Source organism: Lithobates pipiens, unplaced genomic scaffold (assembly GCF_037356315.1).
Source record: "Lithobates pipiens isolate NorthernLeopardFrog02 unplaced genomic scaffold, aLitPip1_a1.2 Scaffold_1, whole genome shotgun sequence".
NCBI lineage: Eukaryota > Metazoa > Chordata > Amphibia > Anura > Ranidae > Lithobates > Lithobates pipiens.
The window spans coordinates 196,686,139-196,702,368 of NW_027507685.1; the positions used below are offsets into that span (position 1 = coordinate 196,686,139).

At 48.7% G+C, this 16,230-nt stretch overlaps 1 protein-coding gene across 2 annotated transcripts in view; it reads left to right on the forward strand.

Moving 5' to 3' along the window:
- Nucleotides 1-13,464, forward strand: part of LOC143981747 (adenosine deaminase domain-containing protein 1-like) — a 73,347-nt gene extending 59,883 nt beyond the window's left edge. For both annotated transcript variants that reach the window (XM_077479810.1, XM_077479821.1), the window contains exons 8-10: nucleotides 4,575-4,809; nucleotides 10,910-11,033; nucleotides 12,896-13,464. In XM_077479810.1, coding sequence (XP_077335936.1) covers nucleotides 4,575-4,809; nucleotides 10,910-11,033; nucleotides 12,896-13,063 — 527 coding nt within the window. In that variant the 3' untranslated portion in view covers nucleotides 13,064-13,464. The remainder of the gene's footprint in view (nucleotides 1-4,574; nucleotides 4,810-10,909; nucleotides 11,034-12,895) is intronic.
- Nucleotides 13,465-16,230: the final 2,766 nt, after the last annotated feature.

Sequence of the window (16,230 nt, forward strand, 5' to 3'; positions counted from 1 at the left end):
GAGGATCAGTCTGGGAGCATTACCTGCGTGATTCGCTGGATCGGTAAGTAAGGACCCCTTCTCCTTCCCTGGAGTGGTGTGGGTCACAGGTACTCCCTGGGGTGGTCGGTCCCTCTGGGGTTCTTCACCCCCTATGGTGGGGGGGGGGGGGTTACACCTTGGCACCTGCTGGATGGTTGGGCCTGGGAGCGGGTGACCAGGCATTTGCGGATCCCTGACCCCTGCAGCAGGCCCTCCACTAATTTAAGCAGCGGCTTTGCAGCCTACCGAACTGGTGATGTGTGGGGCGGCTCTAGAGCGAATGGCAGAGGCCGCCGCTTTCTGTGGGGGGAGGGCGTCCACCCTCCATTCCTCGGTTATGCTTGGTCTGGTCCCCCCGCGGACCTGTGCATTCGCGGCGGCCTTTTAAGGGGTTCTTTATGTGGGCCCTCCGTAGGCGCCTCCTGTGCAGGGCCTTAGTAGACGCTCCCCTGTGAGGGGCCTCAGCCAGTTCCCCCTGTGAGGGGTCCAGTGGTGCCCCCTGCGCGGGGTATTCGTAGGCGCCCCCTGTGTGGGGTCTCAGCCAGTGCGCCCTGTGAGGTGTCCAGTGGTGCCCCCTGTGTGATGTATCCGTAGGTGCCCCCTGTACTGGGGCTCAGTCAGTGCTCCTGTTAAGGTACAATGGTGCCCCCGTGCGGAATCTCAGCTGGTGTCCCCTGTGAGGAGCCCTGGTCAGTGCCCCCACTGCGGGGCCTGGGTTGACGTCCCCAGCTCTCGGTCGGCAGCCACCTCTGAGTTCTTTGTGTTTGTCACAGGTGGCACTTAGGAAAATAACCTAGTAAATGGCGCCCCCTGCCCTCCTCTGCCTCATCGGTCTCAACTGCTCCTGAATCTGGCTCTACCGCCGTGGACGTGGCCCACCTCCCTGTCCTGTCAATTAGTGATAATTTTCCTCAACAACTGCAGTGACGCTCAAGAAGGTTCTGGTTGTTGCCCTTATTACATCTGTGCGGAAAACTTTGAAGATGGAGGATGCAGCTGTGGCTGCGGTGGAGGTGCTGGTCCCCTTGGCACCCATAAACTATCTTGCATGGCAAGCGCGTTCCCTTCTCCCTCCTTTTTTGGAATATTTGTCTGTAAAGACTGGGAGTGTCCAAAGCGCCCCTTTGTGGTTCCAAAGACTCTTTGCAGTGAGGTAACCCTTTGTGGGGTCCCTCCTTAAAGAGTGGACTGTTCCACTAGTAGTGGATCCCCCTGTCTCTAGATTGCGCAAGGTGACCATGATTCTAGTAGAGGAATCTCTGGTTTTAAAAATCCAGCTGACATACCTGGAGGGGGAGCAGAATCCCTCTGCTTTCGCTGAATTGGTGGACCAGTTGGTCTGGGGGCTGCATTTTGTCTGCGATGCCTCTTGGACGCAGTTCCCCTGGTTGCTAAGCTCTGTTTCTGCAGTGGTGCTTAGACATGTATTGTGGCTTAAGTGTTGTTCTGCGGACTGGGCTTCTAAAAAATCATAGGGACGTATATATCTCTTCCACAGTCTGGAATGGTGAAAAGGGCCTTGTAGCGGATGCGATCCTTCTCGGCATGCAACGGACCTGGTCTAGGCTCCCTAGACCTATGGATAAGGTCCCTTCAGCATGAAGGCGGTTTCTTACCTTTTGTCCTGGTGTTCTGGCCTTGAACCACAAAAAGGTTTTGTTTTTTTCCCCAATAGGCGTCTGTCACCGGTCTGTTTGCAGTCCTCCTTGGGGCTTCAGGGTGTGCTTGTCCTGGTTCCAGCGCTGGAAAGGTTTCAGGGTTTTTTATTCAAACCTGTTCACAGTCCGAAAAGGAAGGCATAGTACATCCATTTCTGAACCTCAAGGCCCTGAACTGCCTTGTGTGTACAGAAGGTCAGAATGGAGTCCATCCACACGGTGGTGGCGTCTCTTCATCATGGAGACTTTCTGGCTTCTGTCGACATCACGGATGCTTATTTACACACTCCAATATCTCCCTGACACCAACACTTCCTCAGTTTTTGCTGTGGGAGAAGAGCATTATCGGCACTAATGGGTGGCAGTGATGGGCAGCACTTCTAGGTGGCACTGATTGACATCGATAGGTGGCACTTGTGGGCACTGTCGGTTGGTATAAATGAGGCATAATTGCCTCTTCCTCTTAGGGACCGATGTCCCTTTCAGATAAGCCGATGATCGGCTTTTTTTTTCTCCTCCGCTGTCACCGGCCCCTTATTTAGATTGGTGATCACCCGAGTCTCAGTGGCTCAGTGATCACAGCGCACTCCACGCACGCCCTGCAGGGAGCGCCCAGGGAGCGTGCACAGGGGAGGCCGTCATGACGGCCTCCCGGGAATTCACATCCACGCTGTGGCCGTCATTCGGCCATAGCGCGGATGTCAGGTAGTTAATCATAAAAACATAATATATAATCAAAAAAACATGATGAGAAATCATGATAATTGATACAACTTGGTGTCAAAAGTGCTTGGTGCATAAAAAACTGACAGCAAAATTGCATAAATAGTGTTAAAAAAGTGCATGTGCATAATTCATATTAGTGTTCCTATGTCACGTGTTTCCCCGAAAGTAAGACAGTGTCTTACTTTCTTTTTATCCCCAAAAGCCCCACTATGTCTTACTTTCGGGGTATGTCTTATATTGGAAAAAAATTGTCGAATTTTTTGTTTTAACCATAAAATTAACATTTATTAACAACCTGAACAGTATTGTATTCACCACAAAACAGTTTTATAAAAGGAAGTGCCAAGAATGTCTTGTTACAACATTGCATAACATGTAAAACAATGAAAAATGGTAAGAACGAACAGTGGAATACTGGAGGATAAAACAGATTTATGTGTGATACAGTACCACCTGCTGTATTTAATCCAGTGTGACACCTGCTGATACCCACTGGGTTACATACAGCAGATGATACCCCAGTATGCCAGTGTGTATGTTTTACTGATGTATGATTAATACTGTGTGCATTACCGTATTTTAAGCAGGAGGCAGCAGTGACAAGTGCAGGGGACGGCGCGGTGACGTATGGAGAGGGGGACGGCTCAGGCGTGGGCAGGAGGCGGCGCTCATTAAGATCAGAGGGAAATGGCAGACGTGGCGACGTATGGAGAGGGGGACGGTGCGGACGTGGGCAGGAGGCGGCGCGCAGCTAGATGAGAGGGAGGCGGCAATACCCCCGTGTTTCCCCGAAAGTAAGACATATGTCTTACTTTCGGGGTATGGCTTATATTAGCCGACCCCTCTGAAAACTCCCGATACGTCTTACAATCGGGGGTGTCTTACTATCGGGGAAACAGGGTATATCCATCCGTGATTTCAAATCATGCATAGGTGCAACTTGATGACCCCTTATGGTAATAAGCTCACCTTAAAGTGGTTCTGCACCTAAAAAAAAAATATTAAAAGCCAGCAGCTACTAATATTGCAGCTGCTGACTTTTAATAAAATCACACTTACCTGTCCCAGGGTCCAGCGATGTCGGCGGCAGATGACGATCGCCATCCTCTGTCAGGGAATCGGGAAGTGAAGCATGGCGGCTTCACTGCCCGGTTCCCTACTGCGAATGCACGAGTTGCGCTGCGCGTCTCTTCAGATCCCCCGCTGTGTCCTGGGAACTGTGTTTCCCATAACAAAACGGGGGAGGGGGGCGGGGCGTCTGCGGCGGTCTGCCCGGAAGTGGGTGCAGATACCTGGATTATCCAGGTAACTGCACCCCCCTCCCCCCTGAAAGGTGCCGATTGTGGCACCGGAGGGGGGGAGGGATCAAATTAGCGGAACTTCCCCTTTAGGGTGAAGAACCGCTTTAAAGCGCGTGACTAGCTATTACACTTAGTCAATACACGCATATGAACCACTATAGGGTTCTCAGCTGTTTCCCTGGATCAGAGGTTCCCTAATGCAGTGATCTCAGAAGTATATGAGAAAGGGGAAAAAAATAACTAATAGTGCAATATCGTTTTAATAATTTTATTAAACAAGTTAAAAACCGCTCCCCTGCCGGGGTACTCACATGTGCAAGGTGTGTCAGTGCACCATACTTCATAAAGCTCAACAGATACTGCGAATAGTAACCCATCCCTCTAAGAAGTTTTGATACTTCTGACACTGCTTGTTACTAAACAGAAGGCCTATAGCGGAGAGGAGGGTGTATACCACCTAGGACTGCCCAAAGGCATAGCCAAATCTTTTTTCTGCCTAGTGTCCTACTCCTGTAGGAGGCAATATAACCCTATGGTTCTGAATAATGGAGCGCTGTGTCTGTCAATGAAAATGGCTTACAGTAAGGCTAAAATCCTTTCTTTCTTTTTTTGCGGTAAAGCGCCGCTAAAAATAACGGCGCTTTACCGACAACGCCTTTGTGTGAAACCAGCCTAAATGTAGACCGCACTTTACCTGCGTGGATTAATCTATGAAACATGTGTAAACCCTATGAGGTTGATTTACTAAAGGCAAATAGACTGTGCACTTTGCAAAGTGCACAGTCTGTTTGCATTTAGTAAATCAACCCCTACGTGTCTGTATCTGAAGTGGTGTTTTCTGGTCTAATTGTAATTTTTGTGAATACAGGGGCCTCTATGCAACAAAAAGATTTGCTCTATAATGCTCTTGTTGAACGGCTGCCGCCATCTCCAAGCGTGTCTCTGTTCCAGCCCTATGAGGTGCATACACCCCACTTGTTTCTTGGGCCAGAACATAACAGCCAGCACCCTCCCCCTGTTCACCCCACACACAGCCTGAATTGGAGCAAAGGCGATAAGAAAGTGGAGGTTTTAGATGGCAGCAGTGGAAAACCAGTTGAGAGGTAAGAACTGTATAGGAAACTTTGAGAACAGATATTACAAATGTTTTTTTTCATGTATACATATACAGTGTGTGTGTGTGTGTGTGTGTGTGTGTGTGTATATATGTACAGTATCTCACAAAAGTGAGTACACCCCTCACATTTTTGTAAATATTTATTACTATATGTTTTCATGTGACACTGAGGAAATGACACTTTTCTACAATGTAGTGAGTGTACAGCTTGTATAACAGTGTAAATTGGCTGCCCCCTCAAAATAACTCAACACACAGCCATTAATGTCTAAATTGCTGGAAACAAAAGTGAGTACAAATTGGGCCCAAAGTGTAAATATTTTTTATGGCTAGCATTATTTTCCAGCACTGCCTTAACCCTCTTGGGCATGGAGTTCACCAGAACTTCACAGATTGCCACTGGAGTCCTCTTCCACTCCTCCATGCCGACATCACAGAGCTGTTGGATGTTAGAGACCTTGCGCTCCTCCACCTTCCGTTTGAGGATGCCCCACAGGTGCTCAATAGGGTTTAGGTCTGGAGTGATGTATGACCAGTCCATCACCTATACCCTCAGCTTCTTTAGCAAGGCAGTGGTTGTCTTGGAGGTGTGTTTGAGGGTCGTTATGTTGGAATACTGACCTGAGGCCCAGTCTCCAAAGGGAGGGGATCATGTTCTGCTTCAGTATGTCACAGTACATGTTGGCATTCATGGTTCCCTCAATGAACTGTAGCTCCCCAGTGCCGGCAGCACTCATGCAGCCCCAGACCATGACACTCCCACCACCATGCTTGACTGTAGGCAAGACAAACTTGTCTTTGTTCTCCTCACCTGGTTGCCACCACACACGCTTGACACCATCCTAAACAAATACGTTTTTATCTTGGTCTCATCAGACCACAGGACATGATTCCAGTAATCCATGTCCTTAGTCTGCTTGTCTTCAGAAAACTGTTTGCAGGCTTTCTTGTGCATCATCATTAGAACAGGCTTCCTTCTGGGATGACAGCCATGCAGACCAATTTTATGCAGTGTGCAGCGTATGGTTTGAGCACTGACAGGCTGACCCCCTACCCCTTCACCCTCTGTAGCAATGCTGGCAGCACTCATACCTCTAGTTCCCAAAGGCAACCTCTGGATATGATGCTGAGCACTTGCACTCAACTTCTTTGACCATGGCGAGTCCTGTTCTGAGTTGAACCTGTCCTGGTAAACCGCTGTATGGTCTTAGCCACCATGCTGTGGCTCAGTTTCAGGGTCTTGGCAATCTTTTTATAGCCTATACCATCTTTATGTAGAGCAACAATTATTTTGACGGACACAGCTCCAGTAATCTTGACCGTAGGGTTATTACGCCACCTTCAGGAGAGGACTAGGCAGAACATGTAATACATGTGAAAACAACAGAACTTTATAGTTCTGCCCAGGGGGCGGTCCCTCTGGTAATAACCCCTCAGCCTGCTTCCTGCAGCTCAGTTTTTTTTCTGCCTAGTGAAGGAGAAGGACCTAGGCTCCCTGCAGGACCATCGGTCCTGGGGATTTTTTCTGGATTTTTGACATGCCCCTCAGGCTCCAGGGGCGGCCAGTGAGCGCAATGCTCCGAGGCACACATATGACCAGACTACCGGTGTCTTTGTCACAGTGTGCCGTGGCCAGCAGCCACCCCGCACTGCTCTGGTGTGGGTCTGTGATGGGATGTCCCCAGCTCGTCTGGATGGTAAGTACAGCTCTTCCTGCCTCGGCGGTATTGAGCAGCTGGGCATTCCCTGGGAGGTAGATTAGGGGGTCTCTTCTCTCCCTGTCCCATGTCCCTATTTTACCTCTCTCCCCCCCCCCCCGGGGGATGCTGCATGACTGGGCTGCTGAGAGGGGTGTGTACCTGATCCAGGGGTCCTCTGGGGGGCTCTGATCCTGGATTGGGGGCTGCGCTGGCTGGCTGTGTCCCTGGGCTGTCTGTGGTGTCTGCTGGTGTCTGTGGTCTCTGTATGTGCTGCCACCATATCGCTGTCTCCCGCCATTATCGCTGTTCATTCACTGTGTACAGTTACTTGTCAGCCATCTTCTGTGAGACTCTGTGGAAAGCATGATCAGTAGCCATTTTCTCATAGTTTGGCGGCCATTTTCCATGTGATTGTCCCTTTTTATACAGGGCGCCCGGTGGCCATTTTTTTGTAGCCTAAGAGCGGTTTTTCTCCTCAGGGCTGGTTCCTGTACCTCCAGAACAGCGCGTTTTTTTCTCTGGACTCCTGTGAGCTGACACTGGATACAGGCACCTGTAACAGCACGGCATAGTACTTGGTCGGGGTTGTGAGTCTTGCGGTGGGGGCCCCTCAGTCTGCAGCAGCTAGGAGGGTGGGATTGAGCACCTGTCCTAAGTCCCCAAGGGTGGCAGACAGGGTGGGTCAGCATGGCTTCAGAAACTGGTGTTTCTTCCCCAGATCTCCCTGCAATTGTTACCGGCTCAGTGCAGTGCCTTTGGACGCTTTGTCGGCGATCCTTGAAACATTCATTGCCAGGGTGGAGGCGGTGTGCGGGCGCAAGGTGGTAAAAGCTGTCCCTGCCAACCCCCCGTCCTCCGGGGAGAGCTCTGACACAGACTCGGGCCCCACAATGACTGGCGTCATCATGATGTGTCAGAGGACGCTGACCAGGACCGATCGGACAGTGAGGGTGATTCCCCGTCCAGGTCCACGCAAGACAAAGCACTAGTTGGATCACTTCTCACAGCTGTGCGCGATACCCTGAAAATTCAGGATACAGCAGGATCCTCTGCTGAAGTAGCGGTCCCTTTTGGGTCCCATAAGCCAGCCCGTACACCTAAGGTGTTTCTGTAGCTGACTTATTTAGATAAGTTCATATACAAGGAATGGAGAAGCCCGCAACGGACCTTCTCGGTCCCAAAAAGAATGGCGGTGCGTTACCCCTTTGAGGAGAGCCTTCTTAAGAAATGGTCGGCTTCCCCGGTCGTGGACCCCCCTCTATCCAGGTTAAACAAAGTAACATCGATCCCGGTAGAAGGGACTCCTGCATTTAAGGACCCTACTGACAGGAAGGCCGAGGCAGGGACCCGTTCCCTGTTTACGGTAGTGAGGTCAGCGATACGACCAGTACTGGCCACAGCATTAGTGTCGCAGACACTTACTGAGTAAGCAAAACTATTGCACCGTGAGTTGGAGAAGCAGTAGGCCTCTCCTGTCTGCGTGGAACTGGCAGACCAGTTAGTGCACGGCCTTAAGTACATCTGTAATGCGCCCCTGGATATGCTTCCATTGCTCTCCAGACCATCAGTGTCAGCAGTCCTTGGTACGCCGACCTAGTACGCCTGGTGGCAGACGCTCCTTGGTGGTTACCGATGCGAGAAGACCTTCTGTCACAAGGACCGATTCTCCATCCTGCTTTACTGTCGCTGGCTTTAACGGCATGGCTGTTGAAAGCCAGGTGCTAAGGAACCGAGGTTTGTCTCCACTATGCTCAGGGCACGAAAATCTTCTCTTGGAAGATATACCATTGTACATTGAAGGCTTATATCTCCATGTGTGAGGAGATGGGGTGGCTCCGCGCACCTATTCCGTTTCCTGGAGCCTGCTGTTCCTACAGCGAGGCGTAGACCAGAAACTGGCTTTAAGCACCATCAAGGGACAGAAATCAGCCTTGGCTGTCTTTTTCCAATGACCCCTGGCATCTCAATTTCTAGTGAGCACCTTTGTACAAGGCATCCGGCATGTAGTCCCTCCTGTGTGTCCACCCTTGCCTCCATGGGATCTGAACCTAGTGCTATCGGCGCTTCAAAAACCGCAGCTTGAGAACAGCAGGGAAATCCCCTTGTTGACTTTTTCTCAGCTTAAGGGGTTAATCTTCTTCTGCATTGTGTAAAAAGGCTGTTTTATCCTGTATGCATAGATCCTCCCCCTCCTGCACTGGGGAAAGCCCGCTAACACAGGCAGGGTAGCCGACCTGCTCATGCTCAGTTGTGTATTTTATGCTGGAGAGAACACTTACTTGTTCTCAGAGCTAGCCGGGTCACATGATATTGACACGTGGGCTTGTATACAGGCTGTAGTGGAAATCTCCACCTACCTGAACTCTCAGCACTGGAGAAACTGCAGATCATCCAAAAGATATATAGTGGCAGTATTTTAATGTAAAAAGATTTATAAGCTGTGGGGGGGGGGGGGGGGTGAACTATTTTCATATTACTGGGTTTAGTAACACCTTTTAAATCTTACCTGGTGCAGTGGAATCTGATGAAAGCTATGGGCCCCCTCCCCAGAAATATTCAAATACAACTTTGCATGCAATTCATTTTATGTACTTTATTTTATTGAAATGTGATTGTCTCATACAGTATGGCATACACAAAGTTTGAATAAAGTAAACACTCTTAACAAAAAAACTCACTCCTATTATGGGTTGGCACAAGATAACATTTGTGCAAAAAACTTTGATGCAAATTTAAATGGAAAACAAGTCAAGGGACGCTTAATGCTCTGTACTATAAGCTGTGGCAGGGTGTTATTTCTTTTAATGGGAAACCATTGATTGGGACAAGTGCGAGAACTGTATAGTGAATGTAAATGTTTTTTTATTTTTATTTTTCTGACCCTAAAGGACCATGTATGGGCAGACTGAATGTGCCGATCAATCAACTTGGGTACAACCGGCCTGTGTGATTTTAACCACTTGGGATCCGCGCTATTGCCGAATGACGGCATTAGCGCGGACCTAGATTGCCGGGACTACGTCCATTGACGTCGTCCCGGTTACGAGCGGCCTGCGCGCCCCCTGAGGGGCGCGCGCGGCGCGCTCTGTGATCGGCGAGTCCGTGAGACTCGCCTGATCACCGATCCGTGTAAGGGGTCGATCCCGACCCCTTATCACGTGATCAGCTGTCAGCCAATGACAGCTGATCATGTGATAAAACGGAGCCGGTAATCGGCTAGTATTCCTCCTCGCGCTGACAGCGCGAGGAGAAAAAAAAAAAGCCGATCGCCGGCGGCCGTGTTCGGGACATCAGTCCCGATCACGGCCAGCAATTCAAGCGGACACCTGCCCCCTGCCAGTGCCCACCTGCCACCCGCAGTGCCATCCTGAAATAAAGTAAGTGCCCCCCTGTCAGTGCCACCCAGCAGTGCCCATAGTGCCCACAGTGCCACCCAGCAGTGCCCAGTGCCACCCAGCAGTGCCCACAGTGCCACCCAGCAGTGCCCACAGTGCCACCCACAGTGCCACCCAAAATCTGCCTCAAAGGTGCTGCACCCCAGTGCCGCCCAGCAGTGCCGCCCATCAGTGCCCAGCAGTGCCGCCCATCAGTGCCCAGCAGTGCCACCTATCAGAGCCACCTATCAGTGCCACCTATCTGTGCCCATCAGTCCCATCTATCTGTGGTACCTATCAGTGCCCATCCGTGCCACCCATCCGTGCCACTTATCCGTGCCACCCATCCGTGCCATCTTATCTGTGCCCATCTTTGCCCATCAGTGCCGCCTTATCTGTGCCCATCGGTGCCGCCTTATCTGTGCCTATTAGTGCCGCCTTAACTATGCCTATCAGTGCCCACCAGTGCAGCCTATCAGTGCCCACCAATGCAGCCCATCAGTGCCCACCAATGCAGCCCATCAGTGCCCACCAATGCAGCCTATCAGTGCCGCCTAATCAGCGCACTTCAATGAAGGAGAAAAATGACCCGTTTGCAAAATTTTATAACAAACTATTAAAACATGATTATTTTTTTTTTTTTTTGCATCTTTTTTTGTTTGTTTAGCAAAAAATAAAACTCTGGGCTGTAACTAAATACCACCAAAAGAAAGCTCTATTTGTGGGAAAAAAATGATAAAAATTTCATTTGGGTACAGTGTTGTATGACCGCGTAATTGTCACTCAAAGTGCATCAGCGCTGAAAGCTGAAAATTGGTCTGGGACTGAGGGGGGTTTAAGTGCCCAGTAAGCAAGTGGTTAAATGCGCTTATCGCTAAGGACTGGAATAGCCACTAGAAATAATCACTGTCTTCTCTCAGCGGGCATGGCTTTATTGAGTGCGTCTAATGTCTTTTGTAGCACATTTACGATAATAACTAGCATTAGTTAATAATAACTGTTTTTCCTGCAGTGCTCTCTCTGATGCCCACTGTGCTGGCAGCCGGGTTTGTAAAGCAGCCATGTTAATGTATTACATTGGGGTCCAGCGTTTACTGGGGAAAGAGGAGATTCAATACTCCTACTACCATGCTAAGGTAGGTACCATATCCCATCACTTCCTGTTCTGCCATATCATCAGATAGACAGGAGATGGGGGAATTTTTACAAATGGGAAACCATAAAACCATAGAAGGTGATAAAAAGTCGAAGTCCCTATACACACGGTCGGAAATTCCGACGGAAAAGGTCCGATCGGATTATATTGTCGAAAAATCCGATCGTGTGTGGGCTCTATCGGACTTTTTCCGTCGGAAATTCAGACGGAAAAAATTTGAGAGCAGGATCTCAAATTTTCCGAAAACAAAATCTGATCGGACTTTGTCCGATCATTTGTAGAGAATTCCGATGTTCTCTACGTTCTACCAGTTGGAAATTTCAGGGTCATCTGATGCCAGCTTCAGGTAACATCCTTCAGGCTACTCTTCGATTTCTGTCAATTGGTTCTGTTAGTATTTGCTGTTTTTGCCAACCCTTCCAAGAAGTTGTACTGCTTTTGGGTTACCTGAAGGTTTAAGTCCTTGTACACGCGGTCGGACATTCCGATGGAAAATGTCCGATCGAATCGTGTTGTTGGATGATCCGACTGTGTGTGGGCTCCATCGGACTGCTTCCGTCGGAATATCTGACAGACAACGTTTTAGAGCTGGGCTATAAAATTTTTCGACAACATGATCCGATCGGACAAAGTGCCACGCATGCTCAGATCAAATTACAAGACCAAAGCTATTGGCTACTAGCCTGAGCGTAGTCCCGTCGTAACGAACGTCATCACGTTCCGAACGATCAGATTTTCCGACAACTTTGTCCGTTGGAAAAAATCTGATGGATTTTGTGGTCGGAATGTCCGACCATGTGTACAGGGCGCTAACGCTTTAAGAAAAAAATAGTTTTTTTGCTTAGCTGTAAATTCCTTATGTTGGGGTACAGTACAGGACTTCTAGTCTTAGATCATGGTTTATATGCTGCTACATTCAGTCCTCAAGTACTGAACTTCACAATTAAAGTGATACTAAACACACACTGTTTATTTTACATTGTGCCATTCAAATTCTGTATTTGGATGATGACATGTAATTATTTTAATAATAAAAAAAAAAAATCTAAGTACCTTTTTCCTAATTGATATACAGCCATCACATTACCCAGATCTTTCCCAGCCTGTCTGAAGGGAAACAAGCAGGAGGAGCTTCTAGTCCTCTGCTGCTGGTCACATGGTTCAAAATACAAATAACAACATTTGGGAAACAGTAAACACAGATAACGTTTTAAACCATCATACAAATATATAATTGAAATCAAAACGCAATTGTTTTTTGGTAATAACATCGTGTGGGTGGATTTCTGCCAGTTACAGGCTGTCACACCCCTCCAGCCTGTGTCTTAGAATAACAGGGTGGTGAAGCCTTCATCAATCGACATGTAGTATTCTGCCCCCATTGTGTTTAGCTGGTTAGTGGGTAAGGAGGACAGAGGGAGTGGGCTGCCAATTACCTCTGAATACTCACACATGTGTGACACATGGGCTGCTCAGATGTGATAGGGAGATAATGCTCAACATAGAAACTCGCTCAAAGCTGAGTATGTGCAGAGGTGCCAACACTGCTCTGCTAAATCCCTAGCTGAATTGGGGACTTGGACAGAAGGGTGAGATCGAGAGCAGCATGTTCAAACAGTTTTTTTGCAGAATACAAAGAAAACTGAGTACGAGTGAGTATGAACAGCATGTAATACAGCATTTATTGATAGTTTTTTATTATGTGGGTTTTATGACACTTTAAGATATAATGTATTTTTTTTTCTGGAGATGGGCTTCCATTGTATCATAGTTACATAGTAGGTGAGGTTGAAAAAAAGACACAAGTCCATCAAGTCCAACCTATGTTTCTTTGGGTCAAAGGCTTCATCAGACCAGTACCAGCGTGTCAAGACCCTGCTATACTCCCATATGAACACTCATGGTTATGGAATGTGGCCCAGCAAGCTGTGTGCGGACAGGTTCAAAGCCACCAACTGTCAAGGCCCAGATGGAGAGCCCTGTATTGAGTTCCAGTGTGACCTTCATTAGACATCTATAAATGTTTTCAACTCATGTTTTGATTATTATGGTTTCCTTTTAAGAATAGTAGTTTGGCAACAGCTGCTCTGTACGTAAAAGCTGTCACTTTTTTGCAATATTATTTTTTTGCTTTACAAATAAAGAGGGAAAATTTCTGTTTCCCGCAAGCTGTGTTTGGACGGATCCAGAGCCACTGGCTAGGCCCAGATGGAGAGTCCTGCCTTTAATTCCAGTATGACCTTCCTAAATTTTCTATAAATATTTTCATCTCGTGCTTTTGGCTATGGTTATGGCTTCTTTTTATAGTTGTGTGCCAAATCGCAAAGAACAGCTGTTTTGTAAGTAAAGGATGTGTCACCTTTTGCAGTGTTTTTTTACTTTACAAATAAAGACAGGAGTTTTGTTTCCAACTATGTCTTTCTTCACTGCTAGGCATCAATGTTGGTGAATATGAAGCTCCCTTGCCCTTAACCCTTTTGCTGCCAGAGCCGATTTTGCAATTTTTTTTTTCTTGCATGCGTTTAACCACTTGCTTACTGGGCACTTTCACCCCCTTCCTGCCCAGGCCAATTTTCAGCTTTCAGCGCTGTTGCGCTTTGAATTACAATTGCGCGGTCATACAACACTGTACGCAAACTACATTTTTATCATTTTGCACACACAAATAGAGCTTTCTTTCGGGGTTATTTAATAAACACTGAGTTTTTTATTTTTTGATCAATTAAACTATAAAAAGTTTTTTTTTTTGTATTTTTTTGTTTATCACCTTCCCGCCGAGAGTATGCAGATATGCGGTCTCGGCTTTCGCGGGTTATACCGGGATGATGCCCACAGCTGCAGGCATCATCCTGGTAACGTTTTTTAGAGTGGGAGATCGGCTTTCCAAGGATAACAACCGATGCGGCTAAAAGCCTCTTGATTGTTATCCTGGAGGAGTGGGAGGGGACGTCCCCCCTCCCGCCGCTCTGACCGGGCAGCTAGAGACAGACTGGCACGAACCCGGAAACAGCTTTGTTCCAGTCTCCTGAATGTAAACACGGAAGCGACGCCACAACGTCACTTCCGGTTTACTCAAATCACACTTGTGAGGTATCGCCACGATTGTCAGAGTGAGAGCAATAATTCTAGCACTAGACCTTGTCTGTAACTCTAACCTGGTAACCGTAAAAAAAAATGTAAAGTTAAAGGTGAGGTAAAAGTTTTTTTTGGAGACCGAATGAGGGGTCTCATTGCACAGGACCACTTGTGAGAAGTATCCTTTTTAATGAGAGTGGTGTCTGTTGGAGAGTTGAGGCAGTGGGTGCGTCTGCTGATTTTTCCTCATTACTTTGATCCACGGGTGTGGTATCAGATAATTCGGGAATGATATCCCATCTTTGCAGGAGATGTAGGCCTTCTTGGATTGAGGGCTCTGTGTGTTTTGATCCGTTGTAAGTGATGGACATTTTAGCCAGTGCTATCCATTGATATTGGTGATTGCACAGTGCTTTGGTGATGCTGTTGAGTTGCCTGCGACGACTTAGTGTGTATTGGGAGAGATCTGCAAAGATTTGAAGTTGACCATATGGGTCGGGTAAATTTTTTGCATAATTTTGTTATTTTGCATGGTAGAAGTGGATTCGGGGAATCGCATCTCTGGGAACTGCAGGTGCTCCGGTGCACTGAAATGGCCGGTGGGAAGCAGGCAGACGCGGAATTATTTGGTCCTGTGTGAGGAGCGCTGCTCTTACATGGCCATCTTGTCTGCGCACTAGTCATGCCCCCCACCAGATGGATTATTAAAGGCATAATACCCCAAGTATTGGATCCAGGAAGAAGTACCAAAGGAGGTCCCCCAGAGGTAGAGAGAAGGAGGAGGATGTGAATAACACTCTAACTGGAGAGGATAATCATACAGGGCCGATTCTAGGCAGGTGCGTGGGGTGCTCCGCACCTGGGCGCCGCAGAGGTGGGGCGCCAAAGCTCCAGAGGGCTCCCCTCCCTCCTTGTCTATGCCTGAGGCGGAGCGCATGTAGCGGATGCTGCGGTTCCCCATCACGCTTGGGGCATGTTCTATCCGCCGGCAACTGAGAAGAGCGGATACCGCTCAGTCTGTCCTCAGAATCCATGCTGCCTGCCTGGGTACCGCAGTGGAGCCTAGTACCGGAACACGTTCTGCTACTAGACTCCACTAATCTTTCTGTCCTGGTGTGCGTGGAGCAGTCTCCTGTCTGCCCCGCCCCCTCTGCATGTGTCGGCTCTTCTCCCATAGGCGGTGACATGGTGTGATGAGCGGCTTCTGGGTTGGCCGGAGCTGCTGCCAATCCAGTGCACTCCCAGAAATGCTCTACGAGTGCCACTCTCCTAGTAACCAAAGATGCCACGTATGCCCCACCCCCCTGCAACGTGCTTCTGCTCCCAGCGCATCCGAGCTACAGGGATGATGGATCTATTGGACAGGTACTGATCTATGGGGACACCTGCTGTGGGGGGGGGGGCTCTGATGGGGGACACCTGCTGTGGGCGGACTCTGATGGGGGACACCAGCTGTGGGAGGATCTGATGGGGGACACCTGCTGTGGGGGGGACACCTGCTGTGGGGGGGCTGTGATGGTGGACACCAGCTGTGGTGGGATCTGATGGGGGACACCTGCTGTGGGGGGACTCTGATGGGGACACCAGCTGTGGTGGGATCTGATGGGGGACACCTGCTGTGGGGGGACTCTGTGGGGGTCCCTATCTGTACTATGTCTGCAGTCTGACCATCTCATATATCATGTCTACAGTATGTCTGGGGGCTCTTTCTAATAGACTCTCTAACAGAAGCCGTCTCTGTGTGCATTAGAGAGACCACCCTCCCGGTCCCATTAGTGTACTAATTTTCTTTATTGTTAAAAAATCATGGGAGGATCCTAGGGTAATGAAGACTTCTTAGGGGAGCATCTCTGTGTTTGAGTTGTAGCCATAGAAATATTTGTAAAGGGGAGGAGTTAGTAAGATGACCACACCCATGTGGGGGCGCCAGAAATATTTCTGCACCCAGGCGTCTGTGACCCTAGAATTGGCCCTGTAATCACATATGCACTATATGACATGGGTGGCACAAAGTTTATGAGGAATTCAGGCACCCATTGGGAAATGCATAAGGAGGGAGTAATCACTGTACCCCCCTTTTTTTTGGCACAATTTAACACATT